The sequence below is a fragment of the Penicillium soppii genome, assembly GCF_028829465.1.
Source record: "Penicillium soppii strain IBT 18220 chromosome Unknown utg000003l, whole genome shotgun sequence".
Lineage (NCBI taxonomy): Eukaryota > Fungi > Ascomycota > Eurotiomycetes > Eurotiales > Aspergillaceae > Penicillium > Penicillium soppii.
This window is the reverse complement of record NW_026643233.1, coordinates 2,469,858-2,493,241: the sequence shown is the minus strand read 5'-3', so window position 1 is coordinate 2,493,241 and position 23,384 is coordinate 2,469,858. Positions and strand designations below refer to the sequence as shown.

Below are 23,384 nucleotides of genomic sequence, written 5' to 3'. Positions count from 1 at the left end.
CCCTCTCAAACAGAGTCGATACTTTTTCTTCTCTTTTCCATCATCGCTTCCTTCATAAACGGGCTCTTTGCTCGGATATCCTTGCCCCAAACAAGCACTAAGATTGGTGCAAAAGATAGGGCTAACGCAATAAAGGCTAGTAAAGTACTGGCCCACTGGATGCCAAGATGGTTGTACATGCTCATAGTAGCCAGAGGCAAGAATGCCGCCAGAATATTCTCGCCGGTGGCAATGATTCCGATGGCGCTCCCTGCGTACTTGGAATACGCGTCCACAACATAGTCGGAGATTCCCGTCACGACAATAACACTGCCCGCTCCCACCATGGCAAGACCGACAGCGGGTGCAATCCACGGAAAGTCCGGATACGAGGTCCACGCATACGTGAACATACCACCCGATATCCCAGTGATACCCCCCACGATCGCGAAGTACAATCGAGCTTCTGGGATGGGGGTGCCCGGGATTTCGGTATTGCGAGATGCCGAGTCAAAGTATATCTTGCCTGAGAACAAGGTGATCACCCAGCCCAGACACTCTCCAACAACAATAGCCGATTGGAGATATCCGGCTTGCGCGGGTGTCCAGCCGTACAGGTCTGCGAACACCTGTTCAACGGACTGGGTGAACAGATAGAGCGTCCCGACGGTGAAAGAGGACCATAACGTCGACACGAAAACCACAGACTCGGTGAAAAAGAGGACGAGAGGCCTACTTGCGCTGCGACCCACGATGCTCAGTATCGACTGGTCTTGCGTATCGATCTCGTGCTGGGTATAAGCGCTCTTCCCGTCTCGTCGCAGAGCCTTGGCTCGCTGTCCCAAGATTGCAATTCCACGGCACTCTTTGAACAAGAAAAAGTACATCGGGAAGAAAGCCCCGTACCACATGAGTTGGACATAACCAATCCACCTCCATGACAGGGCCTGAAAGATGGCAGCGCCGATGACAGGCCCGATGCTGCTTCCAGCCAGGTAAGCGACGATGTAAAGACTGACGGGAATATTGCGGGACCGCTCGGTGTCCCATAGATTGCCAATTACTGTGGCAGAGGTATTAGCGAGAATTGATACACACCCTCCAGCAAAGAATCTGGTCACAATTAATGTGGCAAAGTTCTGGGCTACCGCTTGGGGTACCACGAAGCAGAGGAAGATTAGATATGTGCCCAAGAATACCCATCGTACACCGAAGTCCTCCATCAGCGGAAGAACCAGCAAAGAGAAGCAGCCACCACCGATAGCCCATGATGTGACAGGCCAGTATGAATGAGGGAAGTTGGCATCTGAGATATTGAATTGCTCATTGATAGCTTCGTGGGCTACTGTGATGATCGTACCGTTCATCATGGTGATGAAGGTAGTGAAGACAGCGAGAGCCGTTAACGTCCATTTTTGTCTCAAAGACCAGTTGTATGGGTTTGCAGGATCTTGATGTCCATTCCAAGCCACAATTGTGACGTTCTTGTTATGATCTAGATGATCTGTGATCATCTGTCAACAACCTAATATTTGCCGAATATTTGGGATTCTTTATTTACCTATTGTCTGATCAACATGACCAGAGACATCGCCCCGTGTGAACACCATTCCTCCTTCGACTCAAAGAGCCTCTTCAAAATTTTGTTGAGTCGCGAATATTTTGTCATTCGCCTCCGTTGCTACCCGATTTCAGGGTATGTATGATATCACTTTTTCCTGCGTCCAAGGTATAGATCGCGCACAATCACACTGATCCTCCAGCACACATATCGAAAACAAAAAGCGAGACGGAGCACACTTAAATCAAAGAAGAAAAAATTCCACAGGCCATCTTCTGCCGAGAAGTCTCTCCACCAGAGACTGGGTTCTCACGACAATAACCGTTTTGGGACTAGTGGCGACTAACCCGGAGGTCGATTTAAATATTGCACAACGTGGTTGGTTTGTGATGTCGCTGTGAATGGGTCTATTTTGAACTCTGATTGCAATATTGTGCAGTAATTAGCTGAATGATCTCCTGTACCCCACACATTTCACATCGTGTGCGACCACTTGCTCCGTCGGGCTAGGTTTGTGGAAAGTCGGGGTTCGGCTCTGGTGATCATTTTCTTGCCGCGTTTTGCGATCTTTATATCTTAATCAGTCACTGTTCTAGACCACATCTGGCAGCCAAGCTACAGTGGACCCTGAAGGATCGACATTGAAGCTGAGACCATGCTTCTTTGTACTTGATTGCAGTCAGTCCACAACTTGGGAAAATTAGTAGGACTTTCGCGTACACACGCTGTGGCATATGTGACATTCTTCCTGGTCGCTCTGTTCGGAGAACATGAACAATGAAATACCTAGGTGGGTAAGAAAGGGAGAAAGAAAGCAAATGATGAAAAGCGAAGAGCAAGTGAGGGGCAATGGGTTAGGATTATGCTCACATATGCAGTCTAATTAGTACATTTTCCACCTCATGTCTCCTGATGTATCTTTGTTCTCCAAGAAGAAGTTCTAGAACTCAATCCATGGATATATTTACAAGCTCTCTTTAGATTCGGATTTACGGTCGTAGCAACATTTCGTGAGACTTAGCTTTAATAGCTACATAACTGGGCTTTAATTGATATTTAGTTAGTATAGTGAGATTCCTGCATACTGTGATTAAAGTAAATTTGGTTACAGGGAAACCACTAGTGAAAAGGATGGAAAGAGAGAGAGCCTAGTGTCTTCAAAGGTAATAGATTGAGGAGAGGCTAGAAGATAATGCCTCACATATTTATTGACAAAGTCCGCCGTGCTACCAGTGAGACTACAGTGGCTCAACCAACCAACTCAAAGAACATTTACAGCGCAGTCGATCCTAGCAGGGTTCTATAAATCCGAAGTCTGATCTTGGCGCTGTCATGGTACTCATGTGCTACTGAAATGTTAAGCCCTCATCTGCTACAAGGAGCTCGTCTAACGACCCACTCATCGCACCAAAGTAACCTTTTTAGTAGAAACAAGGATTGGGTTTATATCGAATCCTTGAATAATGGTTGGCAATGGGGAGATTTTAATTGCCACTGAAAGAGCAACAAATTATACATGATCATGCTAGGATGATTGCCGATTTTAAAGGTAGTTGATGTTTTCATACATATGTACCTCTCCAAATTCCAATCTCTCTCTCTGAATAAGAATTGATAAATTTAAGAATCACTACACTACAATAATGTAAGAGAAGAGGCGAAGCATTGGCGATCTACAGAGCTGGAGACGGGTAAATCGCTTTAGCCGTTTCCGTTTCGGGATCTATGGTGCGCCGTCGTGTTTGGGGTCCAAAACAAACTCACGCCAAGCGTAAGCGCACCAATCTACATTTCATTCTGATGACTCTATATCGCGAATCTGGGGCTCAGCTCTACCGAGACAAGGCAGGATCAGCCCTGCTTGTTAGACTTTGCCATTGCATTTCCACCACATGGCGCCGCAATTTTCCGTATATGGAAAGGCAGCGGCTTGGCCTACGCCCATCCGACGCCCATCCTTGGTGTATATTCTTGAATATTTCATCATGACGATCGCAGCCCCCGATGAATGTTCAAACATAAAAGCCAGAGTTATCCCCGGGCTTTAGACTGACCCATCCAACCTTCGGACAACCAGAAATACCCATCTTACCATAATCGAGCCGAACATACCGCAATGCTTCTCAACAAAGCCCTGGTCGGATCTATATTGGGATTTGCGGCAGCTTCCACGACACGCATCATCGCAACAGATGAAGTCCCACTAATTGGCCCAACTTTCCTTACCAACTTTGACCCATCTAACTCGATTGCAATTGCGAACGCCAAATTGAATTTCCCGGGCATCATTGACGGCCTCTTTTCAAGTGGCAGGCTTAATCGCACGGATCTAGCATTTTCTATTGACGTGTTCTCGGCTGCAACAAATCGCTCCATCTACAGATACTCCCATGTGGGAGAGAATTCCAAAGCTTCTGTAACATCCGGGGCGTTTGATGACAAGACGATATCGCGTATTGGAAGCGTAACAAAACTTTTCACTGTCTATGCAATCATCGCCAAAGCGGGCATACAAGTCTTCAGTGATCCTGTGACGAAATACCTTCCTGAACTGGCGGGAAATTCATCCAATGATCCCCTGGAAAAGATTCGGTGGGAGGATATTACTGTTGGAGCACTTGCGTCTCAGCAGGCCGGCTCTGGTGGTGTTGCGGGTATGTTCCCTGTGACTTTCTGGAATGCAATGCTGATTTCCACCAGACTTCCTGCAAAAATACGTCGACCCCAAAGACCCATTCAATTACAACTCTGAAGGTAAGTCAAATCAAATGATTGGATCGGGAAATCACTGATAGTGGTGTACTTAGATCTTCTCACCTTCTTCCGTGATGAAAAGAAGCCAGTGATCTCTCCATGGCGAAATGCCGTTTATTCCGATGGCGGTTTTGCTATCTTGGGGCAAGTACTTATACGTCTCTCGGGAAAGTCTTTCCCAGAGGCAATCCAAGAAGTTATATTCGATCCACTGGGGATGGACAGCACATCGACGACCATCCCCAAGGGTCCTGACCTGAATGTTATCGATCGCTCCATCATCGACAAGAACTCATCATGGGGTGTTGATCTTGAAATTGTCGCATCGTAAGTTTTCTTTTACATTCCTTTCTTCTGTTCCCCTGAATGATCCCGGGAGTATGTATTGATCCACCCTGCAGAACGGGCAGCCTTTACGCCAATGGCGCAGACCTTCGCGCCGCGGGTCTTTCCATCTTGAACTCTGAAATCCTCTCTCCGGCCACGGTATCCGAATGGATGAAGCCCCGCAGTGGAACTGGAAGCTTAGTCGAACTTGTCGGTGCGCCGTGGGAAATTTCTCGTCTCGAGATCCCCGTCACGCCAGGTTCAAACCGGACTCGTGTTTCAGATCTGTACACCAAGGCCGGGGGAAACGTTGACTATACCGCCATCTTCGCCCTGTCACCGGATCAAGGTATAGGATATTCTATTTTGGTTGCCGGTTCAACCGCCACACCAGCTCGCTGGCCCCTGCGCGACGTGGTGGGCGAGACTTTCATCCCTGCTGCCGAGCTCGCCGCGACAGAAAATGCCAAGCGTAATCTCGCCGGCACATTTGTGGACAGTACCTCGCCCGGCACTAACCTCACCTTGACCGTCGATAGAGGCCGGCCCGGGCTCGGCTTGAAGTCGTTCTGGGTCAAGGGTATCAACGGCAGGGATGGTCCGTACTGGCGCCTTTATCCGACCGGTTTGACTTCATTCTCCAGATCTTTGTCTTCCCTGTACAGAAAAAAGGGCGCCATACGTGTGGCGCACCGTATGGTAGAGCCCGAGCCACCGCTTAAACCTCGTGCAGCCATCGAAGGTGGCAAGGGTGGCCTATTTGACAACTCGTTCACGTGGATGAACCTCGACTTTGCGGGTCCTACCGATGAGTTTATTTTCAACCTGGTTGATGAAAGACTCGTCAGCGTTGAGTTCCCGGCAACTGGATCTGTGTTCAAAAGAGTGCACTAAATTCATCGCCCAGGCGACACCTCAAAACATATCGAGGCTTTCAGCCTAGAAGCCTATTAGTTGGTTTATTCGTGATGTTTAGCTTCTCTTTGTCCATCTCTCAACAACTATATAGAATAATATCAAGATACTGAAAGTCCAATACAGTTAACTCGGATTAAGAGATACGAACCAACCGCATTGAATTTTGACGTTGCTACAGCTGAAAAATAGAGCAACAGACAATACATGCTAGTACCCATTGAGCCTCCCAATCGTCACTTGCATAAAGCCGGGCCCCCAACAAATCATTGGTCACTTAACACAAGCAAGTAACCCCAAACATCAATTGCCATACACATCATACCCCGGACAATATCGGGCATCATCTGACCTCATACCAAATTGGTCTTGATCTACAGTTTGTCTCGTGTAACCCCAGCCCTTGTTCAAGTCGCAAGCATTGAATGAGCCCATACCCCCATTCGATTTCAACTGGCGAATCACCATACATTGCCTGACATTTTATTTGGTCTAGAGCAAGGATAAGAGTATCTTCATCCCTGATAGGTGGCTCAGTGAGTGTTTAGATCATAGATCCGCCACACCCAAGCAATGACATGGCAAATGGTCCAATGTAATGGCCCCCGCATTTGCATTCCAGGTTCATTTAAATCGGGTTTCTCGCTTGAACTTGATTTAGGCTATCTCAATCTACTAGTCTTTTTTTCCACCCAAATCTACCACTTTACTACAATCAATACACTTTACCACCGTCAGGACACTTTTTACTATCGTCAACATGGTCACCACAACTATCGACCACAACCCCCTAGACCCCAATTACGCCAAGCGCCGCAGCTCCCTTGGATACGCGGAGCAGCCACAAAAAGTCCAGCAGGATGTGAAAGAGTTAGTGGATAGAGACGTCGCACCGTGAGTTCGAAGATCTGTCTACATATTAAGTTGAAGTTTGCGTATACCTGACTTATCGTTTTCATTACATAGATCACCGCATGCCATGTGCTCCGAGCTCGCTCATCAACATGCTTTGGATGATCTGCACAAGCATACAGAACATTGGTCCCACCAGGAGGTAGATCATAGTACGTTTCCTGTGATCGGTGTTGGTTTAGATTTGTATACACATGCTTACACGCCACAGATATTTTCCTCTCTGACTCGATTGCCGACCGTGGCCTTCAGGCACACCCTGAAGTGTTGGGAGAGTAGATCGGTAGGTCTTGTGTATATGATGCTGCTGGTGAGGTGTACACCGGGATTGTAGCGCTGGAACTTACAAATAGCTTCTGCCAGGTGATAATGTGTAAAGATACGAAATAGCTGTTCAATCATATACAGTTGTAAACTTCTAGTTTCTTTTCTTTCTTTACCCGGGTGTTTGGTGATGTCATTATGATGGTCCAAATAGTAATGATAGAGGAGCGCATAGGCATCATAAGAGCGGCCCGAGATTTATCCTTCCATCACACGAATTATCTAAGAATCAAATACTTTCTTCCCTCGATACCAAGTTTGGCAGACCTTTGCCCCAAGTAGTTTCTCCGGCGTCCACTGCATATCCACAACCACAAAGTCAGCATAGAGTCCCTTTTGCAGACTCCCAGTCCAACCATCCGCAAACCGAGCGTAGGCAGCACCGGCAGTAGCAGCAGTCGCCGCTTCAGCCAAGCTCAGCGCAAAGTGCGGATTGACAGTATTGTCGCTCTGTATTTCAAGTGCCGACCGCCGAGTCGTAGCGTTGTAAAGATTCGGGAAGGGCATATGAGGCGCCGTAGGTGCATCAGTGCCAATTGCAATCGGAGCCCCGCCGTCCAAAAAGTCCTTGTATGCGAATGCCCGCTTGCAGCGGTCGGGGCCGACTAGTCCCGGCCACGCCTTGAAGAGCATAGGGTCGGAGTGAACAGGCTGGATAGAAGCAGTGATGCCTAATTGACCGAGCCGTTTGGCATCTTCGGAAGTCGTCAATTCCAAATGTTCGATTCGGTGTCTTCTGCCCGGTGTGCCCACCCGCGAGAGAACGTTGATTGCTTGATGAACTGCTCTATCGCCGATTGCGTGGATTGCACACTGTATCCCTGCCGAGTCGGCGCGTTGAACGACTTCTTGTAGCATGTCCTCGGGCCAGATAGGGTCTACGGGATCCGATTTGCCGGTGTAGGGCTGGAGGAGGGCGGCAGTACATCCATCGACCACGCCATCGCAGATGAGTTTGATTCCGACGATGCAGAAATCGGGCTGCTTGTATTGATGGTGTAATTCGATTGCTCGGTCGACGTATTTGAAATTGGCTTTTTGATCTGCTGAGAAGGGAACAAGCCAGTGTGCACCAATATGGAATGGGATATGATGATCCCGACGATACAGGTTCAAGATCTCCCACGTGCTTTCGTCCATGGCCATATCTACTAATCCAGTATAGCCGGCAGCAGTGTATGCAGCGACCGCAGTGTCCAATGCACTTAATTTGTCTTCGATAGATGTGACACTTTCTATGTAAGGCCATGCAAGGTTCATGAGAGCAGATTCATCGAGTAGGCCCGAGGCTCTCCCATTCTCATCGCGATGGATTGTGCCACCGGGAAGATCGGGTGCAGTGTGAACTTTCATCTCGTCGAGAGCAGCCGAGCTGCACCACATAGAGTGAAGGTCAAAAGAATCAACGAAGATAGGACGTGAGTCAATCCCATCAAGCATGCTAGCTAATGCGACTCCGTTGGTGGATGATTGAATCCAGCCTCGGCAGAAGATGCGAGGAATAGAGGGGTGAGCTTCGGCGTAGGACTTGATGGTCTCGCGAATTTCATCAAGAGAGGTGCACCCGATGAGATCTGCTTTATGGAGGGATTGTCCGTAGTGTAGAATGTGTACATGGGCATCGATGAAGCCCGGGATGACAGTGCGGCTTTGCAAGTCAATGACCTTTGCATCCTCTGGTATGGTAATCTCATCGAGAGAGCCGACGTAGGAGATCCTCTCGTTCTCAATTATCATTCCCTCGGCGAAGTCAGCGCCATGATTTGAGGCTTGTGGCACAAAAATGCGTCCGTTTTTGAAAACCGATGACATGTTTCTCAGAGGTTGTGGTTGTGAAGATAGTGCAACTGAGGAGGATGCGGTCTTGGATTATGTATTATTTTTGCGGGGATGTCGGAATCATCAAGACCCCGAGTTCTCCAGAAGTTTCCTTTTGAGAACATCGAAGGATGTAAGATTCCGGACAGTCTTGCCATGATACATCCGACAGATCTTCCCGTTTCTCGCCCTGCGCGAGAACCGGCCAATAAACTGAGCTGTGATTGGACAGAAGTAGTGGAACTTGAGGGGCTCTCTTGAGAGCGGACCGGCGCAATTTGACGCCATTGGCTATTCTGTTAGCCGACCTCCACACTCAATCACACTAGAGCTCTAGAATATTTCGGACGATACTTCGCATTCCTAGATGATTGCCATAATTGTGAGGTCCCTAGACTGTTAGCAGAAGGACATGAGCACACTACCAATGATAATTGAAGTGCTGATATTACCGCAAATGAACAATTCTATCAACCGGATATGAGCCCATCTAGTAGGAAACTTTGTGTGATAGCAGAGCTCTGACTAGGTAGTATAGTTGATACAATATTGGAGACCCGCTGTGTAGATCAATGGGCCTATCCGATGCTCAGGGAAGTATCTGGAGCCTGGGAATCTAGGCTACAGTTTTGCTAATGAAACCATCACTGATAGCAGAAGTTAGGTAACTCCGATACCCCGAGCATTTCTCGTTAAATTAACATTATTTCCCCGCATTCTAGATCAACGGAACCTGCGACATTGATAAGCTCGCACCCATTGCCCCGGGTGATTGGCTGTTGCTTGAAACTTCCTTTTCAAGACAAAGCGCAGTCCACCCTGAGCCCCTATCTTCAGATGTGAATGGCTGCAGAACGCCAACACCGTATCGAAGCATGATAAGATACACGTTGTGAAATCGCACCCGTTATTGACAGGTCTGTGGTTCCAGGACTAAAGTCATATAATGAGCCCAGGACCAGCGTTGGAATGACTAGCGGACACAAATCGAGACTATTGTGCTTGGATTTTGAATAACTGCTTCCTACTTTCTTACGTCTTTTGACATCTTGTCTATTAAATAAGCCTTCCATCTTCTTGACCAACCACTCTACCGAATGTCAAATAACCAGTCCTCTGTTGATCCAGCCTGGCCGCCTGGAACGGTTCGAATTGAAGGTGCGAACATAATCGAGACTCTATGTCCGCGCAACCAACGATAAAGTAGCACACACTGACAGTGCCATAGATATTTCGCAGCCAGGAGGAGACTCTGAAGTGATTCTCCAGCCGAGGCCTACCAGAGACCCCAATGATCCGCTTGTGAGAAGCTCCTCATGAAGGCTGGGATGGGAGTTCGACCGCTGACTCGTTTCACCACACCAGAACTGGCCTCTATGGCGCAAAAACTTGAATTTCGCACTTGTGTCTTACTACGTTGTGATGGTTCTTGCCCTGTGAGCCTCTGCCCATCAACTGCTTTCAACGCATGATTGCTAACGAAACAAAAACAGAATCGACGTGGCAACAGTGACCTGGGGCCCGCAAAACCTGGAGCTGGGGTTTAGCTACGCTTTACTCAACGATAGCTATGCCGCAGGCTGCGGCGCCCTCTGCATCGGAGGTCTTTTCTTGGTACCCTTTGCTCTCAAGTACGGACGACGCCCAATATACGTGTTCAGTACCGCGATCCAGTGTGGGATCAGCGTGTGGTCTGCAAAGATGCAGACGGTCACTGACCTAATGCTGGTCAATGTCCTGAGCTGCATCGTTGGAGCCCTTGCCGAAGTGCTGGTTCAGATGACTGTGGCTGATGTCTACTTCGTTCACCAGCGGGGCCTCACCAATACAGTCTACTTCTGGTTCATGACCGTCGGGGTAACACTAGCGCCTCTGGCTGGCGGCTTTATAACACAGTCTCAAGGTTGGCGCTGGGTTTGGTGGTGGATGGCTATACTGTTTGGCGTGGGACTTGCTGCGTTCGTTTTTCTCTACGAAGAAACCATGTTCGATGCTTCATCTATTGATGGGGTTCCCGTTGAGGATAAGCTGGACCCTAACCCACGGCCTACAAAAGAGGATCTCGAGACATCGACTATCAAGAATCACGACGCGTTTGGGGAAAGTCAACCAACATGCGAAGCGTTTCAGATTGACCGATCAATTCCCGAAAAAACTTACTGGCAGAAGCTCGCACTGTGGACGAACTCTCCAGTCCCGTTCTCCGAAGTAGCAAAGCACTGCTACCAACCCTTTCTCATTCTATTTAAAATCCCGGGTGTCTTCTTCATGGCAGTTGTATACGGAGTCATGACGGCCTGCACGACGGTACCAGTGACCACACTTTCATCCGTGATGACACTTCCGCCATACAATTTCGATGCCTCACAAATTGGACTGATGGGTCTGCCTCCATTCATAGGCACAACACTAGGAGCTGTGATTTGTGGACCGCTCAGTGATTCCATAGCCCTCTCTCTTGCAAGGCGAAACGGCGGCATTTTCGAGCCTGAGATGCGACTTTGGCTAGCAGTTGCATTTACTCCGTTGGTTCCTGCTGGTCTTTTCATGTTTGGCATTGGGCTAAATAACGGCACCCATTGGCTTCTTCCTGCATTTGGACTTGGTGTCAGTGCAGTGGGGATCGTTCCTGCTAGTGGTGCTGCGTTGACTTATCTGACTGATTCATATACAGAGGTAAGACTTGGAGTATAATCGGAAATTCAATTACTGACTTTCTGATTTATGGCAGATTATTGCAGACTCAGTCGTGGGAGTTACGTTTATTCGTAACCTGATATCCACGGTTTTTGTCTTTGCGCTTCAACCTTGGTGTAATAGGGTGGGAATTACTTGGTTTTATGTGACATTTGGACTCATTTCAACAGTTGTTCTTTTGGGCAATCTGTTTTTCATTTATCAGGGGAAGAACCTTCGGATCAAGCTGGCTGGCACATATCATCATTACAGCCAAAAACAGTTGGGTTCCCGACCAAATTAGCTAGTGAAGCAAGAGTCAATATAGGTTCTAAGATAAGGTGGCATGTATCCCCTTCATTCCTTCTTTGTTCTTTTCCAACTTCCTTTCTCTCCTTGTTGGCTTCTGAGAAAACTTGCCTGTTGTATTTTAAATTGTTGATGGGCCCACTAGTGGGCGAATTGCGGGTCTTAAGCAAGCCGAGGTGCCATTTGAAGGCTGGTGTTCTTTGTTGAACTGTATTTTGCACGAGGCCTTACCACATACGGTCAGCTTACCTCTGACCAACATTTCACGCAATATCTCAGTACGGCAATGAATGATTGCCTAAGAAAAGCGATCGTATCCTTGTTATATTTGCTAGACCCTGCCTATAACCCCTCACTTACAGGTAGCGTATCGTTAATTCAGGCGGCACCTCATTACCCCACCTCATTACTTATCGTTCCTTGGTACGGGATATTGTCTAGCCTCCCAAATCATAAGCTTATCTTGGACCTGGTATTGACGCAAGTTGTCAATTACACTCATTGCAGAAGAGACTATCGGTCAGCGAGGCTGTAGTTTTGGACTCTCCCTTGATATATACGGTTGCTTAGGATGAAGCGTCACCTAAGAGAGGGGCTAACCGGTCAGCCTTGACTTCATCGTGTCCTTTACCTCATTCATGAGACAAAATCATTCCGCCTATCTCATGATGGCTATGGATTCTGCAACATATACTAGTGACTCAAACTCTGGCCTTCAAGTAGGACAGAATAGTGGCCTCATCACTGCACAGTTTACTCTCATCACGGGTAGGTTAAAGAACAGCCATGCCAGGAGAAGACGCACTAATTGCATTTTCCTATATCAGACCATCAAATTTTGGCCGACCGAGCCTGCTTACAGGACCTGCAGACTACCAATCCTCTTCTTGACTAGAGTCGTATCGAAAGGGAGAATGGCGGACTACTGAAAGACGTGTACAACTGGATCTTCGACCATGCTGATTTCAAGCGCTGGCGCTATGAGCAACAGAGACAACTGCTCTGGATTAAAGGGGATCCGGGAAAAGGAAAAACAATGTTGTTGTGTGGAATCATCGATGAGCTGAAGAAGCCCGCTTTGAACACCTTTTTCGTCTCCTTCTTTTTCTGCCAGGCAGCCGACGTAAGGATAAACAACGCCACTGCAGTCCTTCGCGGCCTGATCTTTATGCTGGTTGACCAGAAGCGATCTCTCATTTCCCATGTGCGGCGTCACTACGACAAGGCCGGGAAGCAGGTCTTTGAGGATGTGAATGCGTGGGAAGCTTTGTCAGAAATGCTCACTAGTATCCTCGAGGACCCGGCGTTAAAGACCACCTATTTGATCATCGATGCTCTTGACGAATGTACAACGCATCGGAAAGAGCTCCTTGATTTTGTCGCCCAGAAATCGTCTGCATATCAACATGTCAAATGGATCGTCTCGAGCCGCAACTGGCCGAACATCGAAGGTACTCTTGACACCGCGGCCCAAGGAACAAAGCTCTCGCTGGAATTGAATGAGACGTCTATGGATGAGGCTGTCGCAACCTTTGTCAACCACAAGGTCCAGGAATTGACAGAAAAGAAGAAATATAACCATAAAATCCGTGATGCTGTTTCCCAACACTTGTTGTCAAAAGCAAATGGTACCTTCCTCTGGGTAGCCTTGGTTTGCAAGGAACTCACCAATGTCTCGAGAAGACACGTTCTGAAGAAGTTAGAAGAATTCCCTTCTGGTCTTGATAAGCTCTATGAGCGAATTTTTGAACAAATCATTGAACAAATCAGGGAGTCATATGATGCTGACATTTGCAAGTCTCTCCTCGGCATTATCACAAGCGTTTACCGTCCTATCACGTTGGACAAATTAGCGTCTTATATCGACTTATCTGATGAGATCGCGGATGATTCGGTTCTGATAGAGATTATACAGCTTTGCGGCTCTTTCCTGATGCTCCCAGGACGCACGGTCTCTCTAGTTCATCAGTCAGCCAAAGACTTTCTGCTTCGAAGAACAGCCAATGTTATTTTCCCCGAAGGAGAAGACATGGTGCACTATTCCATATTTTCCAGGTCTTTGCAGGCTCTTGGCAAGACGCTAAGGCGCGACATTTACAACCTAATCTCGCCTGGATATCCGGTCGACCAGGTTAGCCAGCCAGATTCAGACCCGCTAGCCGTAATAGGTTATGCGTGTGCCTACTGGGTTGATCATCTAGACAGGTGCTCTCCTTTCAACAACGCGATGGACGACCTCCAAGAAAGTGGATCTGTTGGCACTTTCTTCCATATTAACTACCTGCATTGGCTCGAGGCCCTTAGTCTGTTAAGAGGCTTGTCAGCGGGAGTAGCTTCGATGATAAGGCTCCAGAATTTGCTAGAGGTCAGTCTCCACCAGTGCAACTAAGGAGCTGTCTTAACATTATTATTCTAGAAAACAAAGGAGAACTCACGGCTCATTGACAGAGTTCAAGATGCATGCCGATTTATCCTATACCATAAAACAGCCATCGAGAATTATCCACTTCAAGTATACGCTTCAGGACTGATATTTAGTCCGGCCGGGAGCGCAACAAGAATTCAATTTAAATCACAAGAACCGGTGTGGATGACTAGAAAGCCAAGAATGGAGGAGAGTTGGAGCGCCTGCCTCCAGAGCCTCGAGGGCCATAGAAGCTCTGTCCTTTCGGTTGGCTTCTCCCGCCAACGCAAGCTTATCGCTTCGGCGGCACACGACCGCACTATCAGGGTGTGGGATGCCAGCAGTGGAAAATGCCTCCAAACCCTCAAGGGCCATAGCGATTCGGTCTACTCGGTTGTTTTCTCTCATGATTCTAAGTCCCTCGCCTCAGCTTCGTACGATCGCACTATCAAAGTGTGGGATACCAGTAACGAGAACTGCCTCCTAACCCTTGAGGGCCATATCGGCCCGGTTGTTTCGGTCGTCTTCTCTTATGATTCTACACTGCTTGCCTCAGCTTCGTACGATGAGACTGTTAAGGTGTGGGATATCAGTAACGAGAAATGCCTACATACCCTTAAAGACCATAATGGCCTGGTCAGTTCGGTCGTCTTCTCTTATGATTCTAAGTTCATTGCCTCAGCTTCGGACGATGAGACCGTCAAGGTGTGGGATTTAGGGAGCGAGAAATGCCTCCAGACATTCGAGGGCCATAGCGGCCGGGTTCATTCAGTCGCCTTCTCTCATGATTATCAGCGCCTCGCCTCAGCTTCGTACGACCGCACTATCAGGGTATGGGATACCAGGGACGGCCGATGCCTCCAGATCCTTAAGGGCCATAGCGACTCGGTCAGTTCAGTCGTCTTCTCTCATGACTCTAAGCTCCTCGCCTCAGCTTCGTACGATCGCACTATCAAGTTGTGGGATACCCGTAACGAGAGATGCCTCCAAACTCTTGAGGGCCATAGTGGCTGGGTCAACTCAGTCGCCTTCTCCCATGATTCAAAGCTCATCGCCTCAGCTTCGCGCGATGAGACCGTTAAGATGTGGGATACTAACAGCGGTCAATACCCCCAGACCCTCAAGGATCATAGCGGGCGGGTTCATTCAGTCGCCTTCTCTCATGACTCTAAGCGCCTCGCCTTCTCTCATGACTCTAAGCGCCTCGCCTCAGCTTCGTACGACCGCACTATCAGGGTATGGGATACCAGTAACGAGAACTGCCTCCTAACCCTTGAGGGCCATATCGGCCCGGTTGTTTCGGTCGTCTTCTCTTATGATTCTGAACTCCTTGCCTCAGCTTCGTGCGACGAGACCGTTAAGATATGGGATACTAAAAGCGGTCAATGCCTCCAGACCCTCAAGGGCCAGAACGGTTCGGTCAACTCGGTCGCCTTTTCCCGTGATTCTAAGCTCGTCGCCTTTGGTTCGCCCAATGAGACCGTTACTGTATGGGATGCAAGCAGCGGCCAATACGTCCGGACCCTCAAGGGCCATAGCGGCTTGGTTAGCTCGGTCGCCTTCTCCTATGATTTCAAGTACATCGCTTCGGGCTCGCTCAATGAGAACGTCACGGTATGGGATGCAAGCAACGGCCAATATATCCGGACCCTCAAGGGCAAGAGTGGCTTGGTCAATTCGGTCACCTTCTCCCGTGATTCTAAGATCATCGCCTCGGCTTCAGTCAATGTCTTATCAGACGACGGTTTCATTCATGTATGGAATGTCAGCAGCGGCGAGTGCCTACAGACTCTTCGTGTTAAAAGAAAAGTTAATGTAATATCGTTCGACACTACCAACTCATATCTCGAAACTGACAATGGTACCATCTGTTTACCTTCAATTTCGGATATAAGAGCGACCGGGACCGATGCCGAAGTGCCGAGATTTGAGGGATATAGTATAAGTGACGATGGTAGATGGATCACTTGGAACTCAAAGGAATTGGTATGGTTACCACCGGAGTACCGCTCACTTACTTCCGCCGTGTCACTGTCGACAATATGTCTTGGTTGTCCTTCAGGACGAGTACTAGTATTTACCTTTGATTCTGCGAGACTATTACATGTCCTTGGTGGGGGCTGACAGTCTGTTGGAAAGAGTGCATTCCATGTGTCGATGACCGGCTCCTGTGGGCTTTGATCCTGTGCCACTCTACGTTTCTTCTTATATGAGTAAAATGTCCTCGATGGTGCAAGATTTTGGCGGCCCTGAGAGAGGCATATCATTCTTCCGAGATTCTTCAACTCTTTTAGGTTAGAATAACCAGTAGTCAATTCGCTGATCCCATTCACTCATCTGCGCTCTAGGGCTTCTACTCATCCAGGCAAAAGCACCGAATGTCATGCAGGACCGCGGTTTAACGTGGTTCCATCTCATAGGACTAGAAGGCACGGGTCTTGAAATAAAGTATATCGGATTTGCCAAGAGCTCCCCTCAGCATGACGAAAATTCAGAGTCCATTAGTCTCGTTTTCTTCCATTTGTAACAACCCCGAGTGGTGTAAGTAACTCAAAGTCCTGGTTCCTGTGGTTTGTTCACTGACACAGGCATAGTCGATGCAATGGCTCTTTCAGCGCTCTCCTTTCCTCTTCATCGGCTAGGAATTTTACCAGCGAGTCGACTATAAAAGCACGCACCGAACCTGCAGGCACGCTAACAGGACGGTCGGATGCCCCAACAACGCCCTCGCAGCGTCAATCGCCCCCACTTGCCCGGCGGTCAAACCGTGCTCCGGTCTCTGGAGCTTCAAGCTCATCACTTTTCGTCGATCAACTCGACCAAGACGGGTTCCCGATCGCGTTCGGCCGTAGGGATAGCACCCTTTAGCAAATAGATGAAGGCTAGATGGTGAATTTATGAGGCCGATTTATTTGACCCTACGGAAACTGTGTCAAGTATAGCATGGTTGCTTTGTAGAACCAAGCGATAGTCATTTTCATCAGCGGCAAAGCCACTGCAAATGCACTGCCCCCGCAGACAAGGACTGGGTTCAATTTTTTGCACCCTGAAATTGGAATGTGGTTGAACAAGCGTGTGGAGATGCTGAATCTCCTCCAGAAGATTGAATCAGTATGTCCCACTAGAAGTCCTTTGAATTTGCACTACTATAAGATGTATGCAAAATCACTTGCATAATTGAAGAGGTATAAATTCCATAAAGCAAAACCCAAGCATGAGCTCGAATACGGGTTGTTTATTGCGTCAGACAAATCATGGCCAAGGGTTATTACGCAAGCCGAGAACTGAAAGACGTAGTGGTCACTTGAAGTTATTCAAAAGTCTATTTCAGGCTTGAATTCGATGAGGTGAAGTGATTTTCTCTTCTTGAGAAGGTGCAAATGTATATAAATAACTATATCCTTTACACGACGAACACATGGGCTATGTTGATCGTTATCAACCTTATTCGTTGGCAGATTGCCGAATCGTCATGCCAGTTCAATATATTGGACTTTCTGAAATTCTTCAATATAATTTTGAAATGAACTGTCGGGACAGACCGCGGTGAATCAATCCAATTACGTTGTACACTCAAGGCAGCAGTGGATTCTGAGGGCTCACTCGAAAAATGATGTCATGCTTGCCAAGTGTTGTGTATGCTCAGCATATCAAAACGAAGGTGTGCGTCGGTCTAAAGGAAGACCAACTTGGCATACGAATAACCAATTAACCCCGTGCGCACCTTCAAGTCTGCTTTGGAGCTTCCGAATTGATGCGCAAATGAGACTTCGACCAACCTCGTGCGAGATAGACTTGACCAAAACATGGCCCCCAAATTTGCAGGGCGCAGAATTGTCAAGATGCTAGGCACTTTTTCCTGTTTTGATCGTTGATCGGCGGTCTTGGGGGCGATGTTCACGATTGGCAATTGATGGTGGAACCAGCGAACATAGCGTCTTGAGTGGATTTGGGCTCAGCAAGTGAGAGCCTCACAGCTACACGATTATTTTATTTCGAATTTGGAGATTTGGGGGCGTATTTAAGCATTGTACCCCCAGATTCCCGTGTCTCTTCTTTTCCATCTCTCAGTCTATTTTCCTCCGCTGTTCTAAATCTGATACAATATATACCCTTGCAACCCGTTATAATGCAATTCAAGTCTCTTGCAGCCCTACTCTTCGCGAGCGCGGCCCTTGCCGCCCCCGCCGAGAGCAACAACCTTGAGTCTGGAGACGACACTGATTCCCCATACGACATTCCCCCATCTATTATCGCAGTCATCGCAACCGCCGTCCCAAGCTCTTTCTGGGCCGAGGCCACCAACACAGCTGCCTTTCTGTCGCAGGTCGAGCAAGGCTTCGTCTCCAACTCTTGGCCCACCTGGTACAGCAGCCTTCCAGACAGCGTGAAGGAGTACGTCACCACCGCTGTTGAGGGTTACTACCCTTCATTCGCCTCCTCCATCGCCGCCGAGGCTACAAGCTCCGGTGCCAGCGGTTCCGCTGCTAGCTCTCCCCAGGCTACTGCCACTGGCTCTAGCTCTGGCTCCTCAAGCTCCGGCGCCTCGACTTCAGGCGCTACCACCGACTCTTCATCTGCCAGTGAGTCTACTTCAGAAGTTACCGTCACCTCGACCTCCGCCTCTGCTACAGGCTCCGACGCTGCTTCGTCATCTGCTGCTGGTTCTTCCGGCTCTGCCGCATCCTCTACGTCTGACGGCGGTGCGGCCCCTACTGGTGTTGCCATGGGTCTTGCTGGTGCTGCCGGTGTTCTGGGTCTTGCTCTCGCCCTCTAGAGGTCGTAATCGTTGTTGATAATACTTGTAATGTCTTTGCTGGACTTGAAAGAATGTTATATTTGATGGATGCTTTGAGAGATGCATACCTTCATGCTTTAAACGAATCACTGAGTCATTGGGCTCAAATCTACTAGTTAATCTATTGTCCACGCAATAAGGACAGCTCAAGAGTAGCAGCTTCCTCATTGTCATGTCCACATTTATTCTTCCAGGTATCCCTTGTAGGTGATAGTTGCAAAAGCCTCTGATGCCTGTTATCCTCTTCTAAGTTCAAACATTCGATAAATTTGGTATTAAATACTTTGCCTTTAATTCGGTCCATAATCCCCCTTGTGGTTTCCCGGGTCATAAGATTATCTTGCCTCACTGTAGAGCGCTCATAGTAGAGCAGCATTCTTTATATTGGCTGCAGTTTTGCGATGATTACATTTAGATGGCTCTAGGACAGCGGACATATCAAGAACTCGGTACCTGAGGTTGAAGTGAAAAGCTAATGGCATAGGCCTGACCTCCAAGGAATTGTTAAAACATATAGTAGCAAGGTATCAGGTCTAGCGGTTAGCCTTTTAGCATCTATCCTGCGGCTTAAGTTGCTTTTTGTGAGCGCGGTTTCTGTCTATGCGTGCGTGCCATTGGACGCGTTATCACCCATTTGTTGGTTTGTAAAGTCACAGCCCCAACCTATTTACGGTGCACTTCTTTAACACCATTTATTTTTTATTGGGCGTCCCACTAGGTATCAAAGTGACCAAGTACATCACGTAGAACCACATCATTTATTATAGCCTTCCTTTTTAGGGCCTTTCCTATGGTTTAGATGGCTTTTTCTTAGAGTTATGCATCTCTTTGTTAATAATCTATATGCGCTGTTTGACGCGATCTAGCTTATCTGATGACTTGTAAAGCCATAGCCTCAACCCGTTTACCTAATGGCCTATTCACAAGACAACCCTAGTGTTTTACATCTGCCTTAGCCTCGGCGCCAGTCGTTTGTTTGTTTGTCAAGTCACAGGCCCGATTGATTTTGATAGCTACGAGGCAGCACCGGTGTTCCTCAGTCTGCTTTTTACGCTTGAAGCACACGAGGAGCCCCTTGAAACTTATCACCGGTGAGGCCTTGGACCTCTAAGCCACTGTTTTACTTAAGCGCTGTTTTTATACCTGGATATGCTTCTAGAGTTATACACATGTAACTGGCAATTGTGGTGGCGGTTGTTGAAGAATAAAGTGCGGGGCCTGAGAAGTTCTCTTACAAAATTGACCGGACAGTGATTGACAAGCCTAGAAGGCTAGACACCATTCAATAAAGCCTAGGTATTGCTATATATAAGGCTCTCTCGCCCTCGCCTATCCGGAATCAAATCTACCTACCGCCATCACTCTGCATTGCGACCTACTCCGATCATTTCTACTCATCCTAATTTTCAGTTATTCATGTCGGGACAGTTATTCATGCTACACTATTACTATAAGTCCAAATGCAATTTCCGATGAGTTCATTAAGTATTCGACCGATAACAACACACGTCTGTGCTTTCCATGAAGAAAAGCTTCCAAGATAATCAGCTTGTAATATAACACAATACTATTACAGGAAAAAAAAAACTCTGGTATCGTCCATCCAAATCATGAAGAGACCTTTGAGAAATGTAGACGCTAGAATGAAATATCACCGGTGAAAGATGATACTGAATGTCTGTCAGCATGTGAGTCAAACAGACACAGCGCTAAGATAAAACCACAGTACATACTCATAGATAAAAAGTTTGCAAAGCCCATCATTGAGACTAAACATTCGGCAGACCGCTTTTGATCGAGGGGCTACCAAGCAAAGATGGTCGACGGGGCAAATCCAGACTGTACCCAGCGGAGGAGGCTCGGCGTTCCCCCAAGAAACGATAATCAGGTTCAGGATAAGGGAAGAAGTAGGCGGGCGAGAAGATTCCGGGATCAGCACCTTCACTTGCTGGCATTATGCGGGCCTGCGGCTTGGGCGCATGCCTGAGCGGAGTAGTCTGTAAGGGGTGTCATTGAAGAATCCAGCATGAAGGTGCTCTGGGACATGTACTTTCAATTTCACGATCAGGCTCTCGGGGTGGGATCTAACTGTGGGCAATTGGTGCTGCATTTCGGCATTTTGGGCTTGTTCTTCCATTCGCTCTAGCCAGCTTTTCAGAGTTGAGCTGCGGTGGCGGACGCCGAATTTATCGACGTATGCGCGCTCGATTTCACCGGAGGGCCTGTGGGCGTCGTATTGGGCTCGCAACCAAGCTGGGGCATTTTCTTTCTCGTACTCAGTGAAGTTTTTCCTTTTTCGTTTTCGCTCTTTGGCTTTGTGGGACTCCCGGGGTTGTTCGCTCAACATCCGCGGTTTCTTGCATTGGTCTAGGGTATCGGAATTTGGAGGTGGCGTGGTGTTCTCACTTTTTGATTTTTTCGAACATTGTTTCGTGACGCCCTCGTCGTCAATGCCCCGGAGCGAACGCTTTGTCGACAGGGCTTTGCTAGATATATTACCCCGATCGTCATTGACTGGGGTGACTCGAGCTGATGGCACGCTGCTGCTGTCATCAATGAAGATAATCTCCTGGTTTCCGTTCCCCAAAGCAGATGCTGGCTTTTCCTTTTCATTTTCCTTGCTCTGATCGTTTGCTGTGCGGGCAGTGATGTTCAGATCCGGAGCGTCACTTGAGTCGATACTCATGGATTTCGGGCCATTGCGACCACCAGTAAAGGAGATGTCACTGCCAGTTGACACGTCTGAGCTTTCTGATGATCGTCGTGTAAGGCTATCATGAGGCTCAGCAGTTACCTTGGGGTGTAATTGGGATGGGGTCGAGTATTGGGTTCGAAGTCCTTGCGGTATTTGCCCTTTCTTCGCAGACGCTTGTGGGTCAACACTTCGTTGTAGTGTTTTCCGGCGTCTCTTCAGTGCAAGTTTAAGTTGCTTCAATTTGTCCAAATCTGTTCGTTAGTTAGTATGAGTTTGCACAGTATTCACGGTTTAATGGAGTATATGTATTAGCAAGGACGGACATTTTGATTGATTGTTAAACTCTTCCATGATATCGGCCTCAATTGCCAGACTTATCTTGGTCTCTTTATCCACGTCGGCGTGACTTGGCCACGCATTGCTAGTCAGAGGATGCATGGATCGGTAGATAGCGATGGCAGTATGCAGGGACTTATCAATTTCAACAACCTTTCCCTGTGTGCGGCAGAGAAAAGAACCATCAGATTGCATTTCGAAATCACCCTGGCGGATAATGTTAACCCAGCTAAGCATTAGGCCCGCTTCGCTTGCAGTATCCTCCGGGTTAGAGAAAGACGGAGGAATGCCCATTTGCTCCCTCAGGTTTGCCTCTGCATCGTAGCTTTCGAGGTGTTGTTTTGTGAAATATTGTGTGAATGTTTCATTCCTCTCAAGGACAGTCTGGTAGGAGCGTATCAATGCAATTCCACCGTGAGGAAGTGAGTCGAATCGTGGTAGTTGATCATAGGCGTTCTCCCGATATGCTCCCCAGTTGATCGAGCTGTCACAGCCTCTATCATCCGTAGTTAGGGTTTTCCTGTTGTATAGAGTCAGTTTGTACCGCCAAATCGGACTGGGCTGCTTACATTATAGCAAATAGTCTGCTGGTTTTTCACATAGTCGATCAGTGTTTGTTGCAATGAAGGTTTCACGTGAAGAAGCGTGCAGCGAGTGTTGATAGAGGAAAGCGAAAAGGTAAACAAAAGTTGACAATGGAAAGATATAATACGCAGCCACGTGGTATTGTTTGCTTTCTTTGTCGAAACTCATACAAAACTGCTTCTACAGGCCCAAGGACTTATATAATTTATAGCTATAGCTTAGGCATGAAGAATCATTTAGTTTAATTTTTAGAAAAAATGATCAAAGAACAACAGATTAGGGGGAAATAGTGAAGAGAAATGAGGCCCACACACACCTTCTTTACATCATGTTTAATTGGTGAAACTAAACGGTAAAACGTTCAACGTGCATAAATTCGGAGGAATTGTAAGTTAGCTAGTTATAGGTGGTTAGCGAGCTAGGCGCCTACGTTTGATGCCGCTAGCTATGTTTTTTTTGTTTGTCCTTTATTTTGGCGAGTCAGTCTTACATGTTCTCCAACAGATATATCCAAAATGTGCTTACCGCTTTTCTCCTCATTTCCTATTCCCTGTTTTCTATTACTCCAGGAGGATCGAGGCTTTTGATATTTATAGAAAGGCACTGTGAAGCCTTCGCATTGACCTCTGGACCTATCATATTTTAATTAGAACCAGTGTGAGATTTTGTAAATGACCCTGTGGCTTAGGACCTATATTATAGCCGTTTTACCAAGATTTCTGTTCTTCCATCCCTTTTTTTCTTACCTGCGAAGGTCTCGAGGTCTAGCCAACTCCAGGGTTGATTCATTAGTGTAAAAGAGAAATGTACTACGCCAACGCGACTTATACAATGAACTAAGGCTTTCGAGGACAGGGGTATAGCTAACTGTCAAAGTTATTCTGACACTAACAACTAAGCTGGTCGGGGAGCTAGTTGTTTTTGTATCTGGTTGAGCGATGTGCTCTTTAGAAAAAAATCCAACGAATATTTGAATAGTGATGCCCACGAA

The 23,384-nt window shown here is 47.6% G+C and overlaps 10 protein-coding genes across 10 annotated transcripts; 7 read left to right on the top strand and 3 right to left on the bottom strand.

Annotated features, from left to right (window-relative positions):
• Nucleotides 1-5: 5 nt before the first annotated feature.
• Nucleotides 6-1,493, bottom strand: N7529_003062 (uncharacterized protein; the record flags this gene model as incomplete). Its single annotated transcript, XM_057238589.1, has 1 exon — nt 6-1,493. One exon carries the CDS (start codon nt 1,491-1,493, stop codon nt 6-8), a length of 1,488 nt encoding a protein of 495 aa, XP_057101200.1.
• Nucleotides 1,494-1,556: 63 nt separating this feature from the next.
• N7529_003061 (uncharacterized protein) lies at nt 1,557-1,886 on the top strand (the record flags this gene model as incomplete). Its single annotated transcript, XM_057238588.1, has 2 exons — nt 1,557-1,675; nt 1,808-1,886. The coding sequence occupies 2 exons, from the start codon at nt 1,557-1,559 to the stop codon at nt 1,884-1,886; spliced, it is 198 nt and encodes a 65-aa protein (XP_057101199.1).
• Nucleotides 1,887-3,656: 1,770 nt separating this feature from the next.
• Nucleotides 3,657-5,515, top strand: N7529_003060 (serine hydrolase domain-containing protein; the record flags this gene model as incomplete). The annotated part of the gene is made up of 4 exons (XM_057238587.1): nt 3,657-4,194; nt 4,241-4,294; nt 4,348-4,621; nt 4,696-5,515. 4 exons carry the CDS (start codon nt 3,657-3,659, stop codon nt 5,513-5,515), a joined length of 1,686 nt encoding a protein of 561 aa, XP_057101198.1.
• Nucleotides 5,516-6,296: 781 nt separating this feature from the next.
• N7529_003059 (uncharacterized protein) lies at nt 6,297-6,727 on the top strand (the record flags this gene model as incomplete). Its single annotated transcript, XM_057238586.1, has 3 exons — nt 6,297-6,430; nt 6,503-6,600; nt 6,660-6,727. 3 exons carry the CDS (start codon nt 6,297-6,299, stop codon nt 6,725-6,727), a joined length of 300 nt encoding a protein of 99 aa, XP_057101197.1.
• A 267-nt stretch (nt 6,728-6,994) lies between these two features.
• Nucleotides 6,995-8,584, bottom strand: N7529_003058 (amidohydrolase; the record flags this gene model as incomplete). Its single annotated transcript, XM_057238585.1, has 1 exon — nt 6,995-8,584. The coding sequence occupies one exon, from the start codon at nt 8,582-8,584 to the stop codon at nt 6,995-6,997; it is 1,590 nt and encodes a 529-aa protein (XP_057101196.1).
• A 1,103-nt stretch (nt 8,585-9,687) lies between these two features.
• N7529_003057 (uncharacterized protein) lies at nt 9,688-11,570 on the top strand (the record flags this gene model as incomplete). Its single annotated transcript, XM_057238584.1, is given in 6 exon segments — nt 9,688-9,748; nt 9,819-9,892; nt 9,956-10,015; nt 10,084-10,090; nt 10,101-11,266; nt 11,322-11,570. The coding sequence occupies 6 exon segments, from the start codon at nt 9,688-9,690 to the stop codon at nt 11,568-11,570; spliced, it is 1,617 nt and encodes a 538-aa protein (XP_057101195.1).
• A 1,041-nt stretch (nt 11,571-12,611) lies between these two features.
• On the top strand, nt 12,612-13,964 carry N7529_003056 (uncharacterized protein; the record flags this gene model as incomplete). Its single annotated transcript, XM_057238583.1, has 1 exon — nt 12,612-13,964. One exon carries the CDS (start codon nt 12,612-12,614, stop codon nt 13,962-13,964), a length of 1,353 nt encoding a protein of 450 aa, XP_057101194.1.
• A 219-nt stretch (nt 13,965-14,183) lies between these two features.
• N7529_003055 (WD40 repeat domain-containing protein) lies at nt 14,184-16,103 on the top strand (the record flags this gene model as incomplete). Its single annotated transcript, XM_057238582.1, has 1 exon — nt 14,184-16,103. One exon carries the CDS (start codon nt 14,184-14,186, stop codon nt 16,101-16,103), a length of 1,920 nt encoding a protein of 639 aa, XP_057101193.1.
• Nucleotides 16,104-18,108: 2,005 nt separating this feature from the next.
• Nucleotides 18,109-18,756, top strand: N7529_003054 (uncharacterized protein; the record flags this gene model as incomplete). The annotated part of the gene is made up of 1 exon (XM_057238581.1): nt 18,109-18,756. The coding sequence occupies one exon, from the start codon at nt 18,109-18,111 to the stop codon at nt 18,754-18,756; it is 648 nt and encodes a 215-aa protein (XP_057101192.1).
• Nucleotides 18,757-20,546: 1,790 nt separating this feature from the next.
• Nucleotides 20,547-22,723, bottom strand: N7529_003053 (uncharacterized protein; the record flags this gene model as incomplete). The annotated part of the gene is made up of 4 exons (XM_057238580.1): nt 20,547-20,774; nt 20,828-21,723; nt 21,796-22,328; nt 22,719-22,723. The coding sequence occupies 4 exons, from the start codon at nt 22,721-22,723 to the stop codon at nt 20,547-20,549; spliced, it is 1,662 nt and encodes a 553-aa protein (XP_057101191.1).
• Nucleotides 22,724-23,384: the final 661 nt, after the last annotated feature.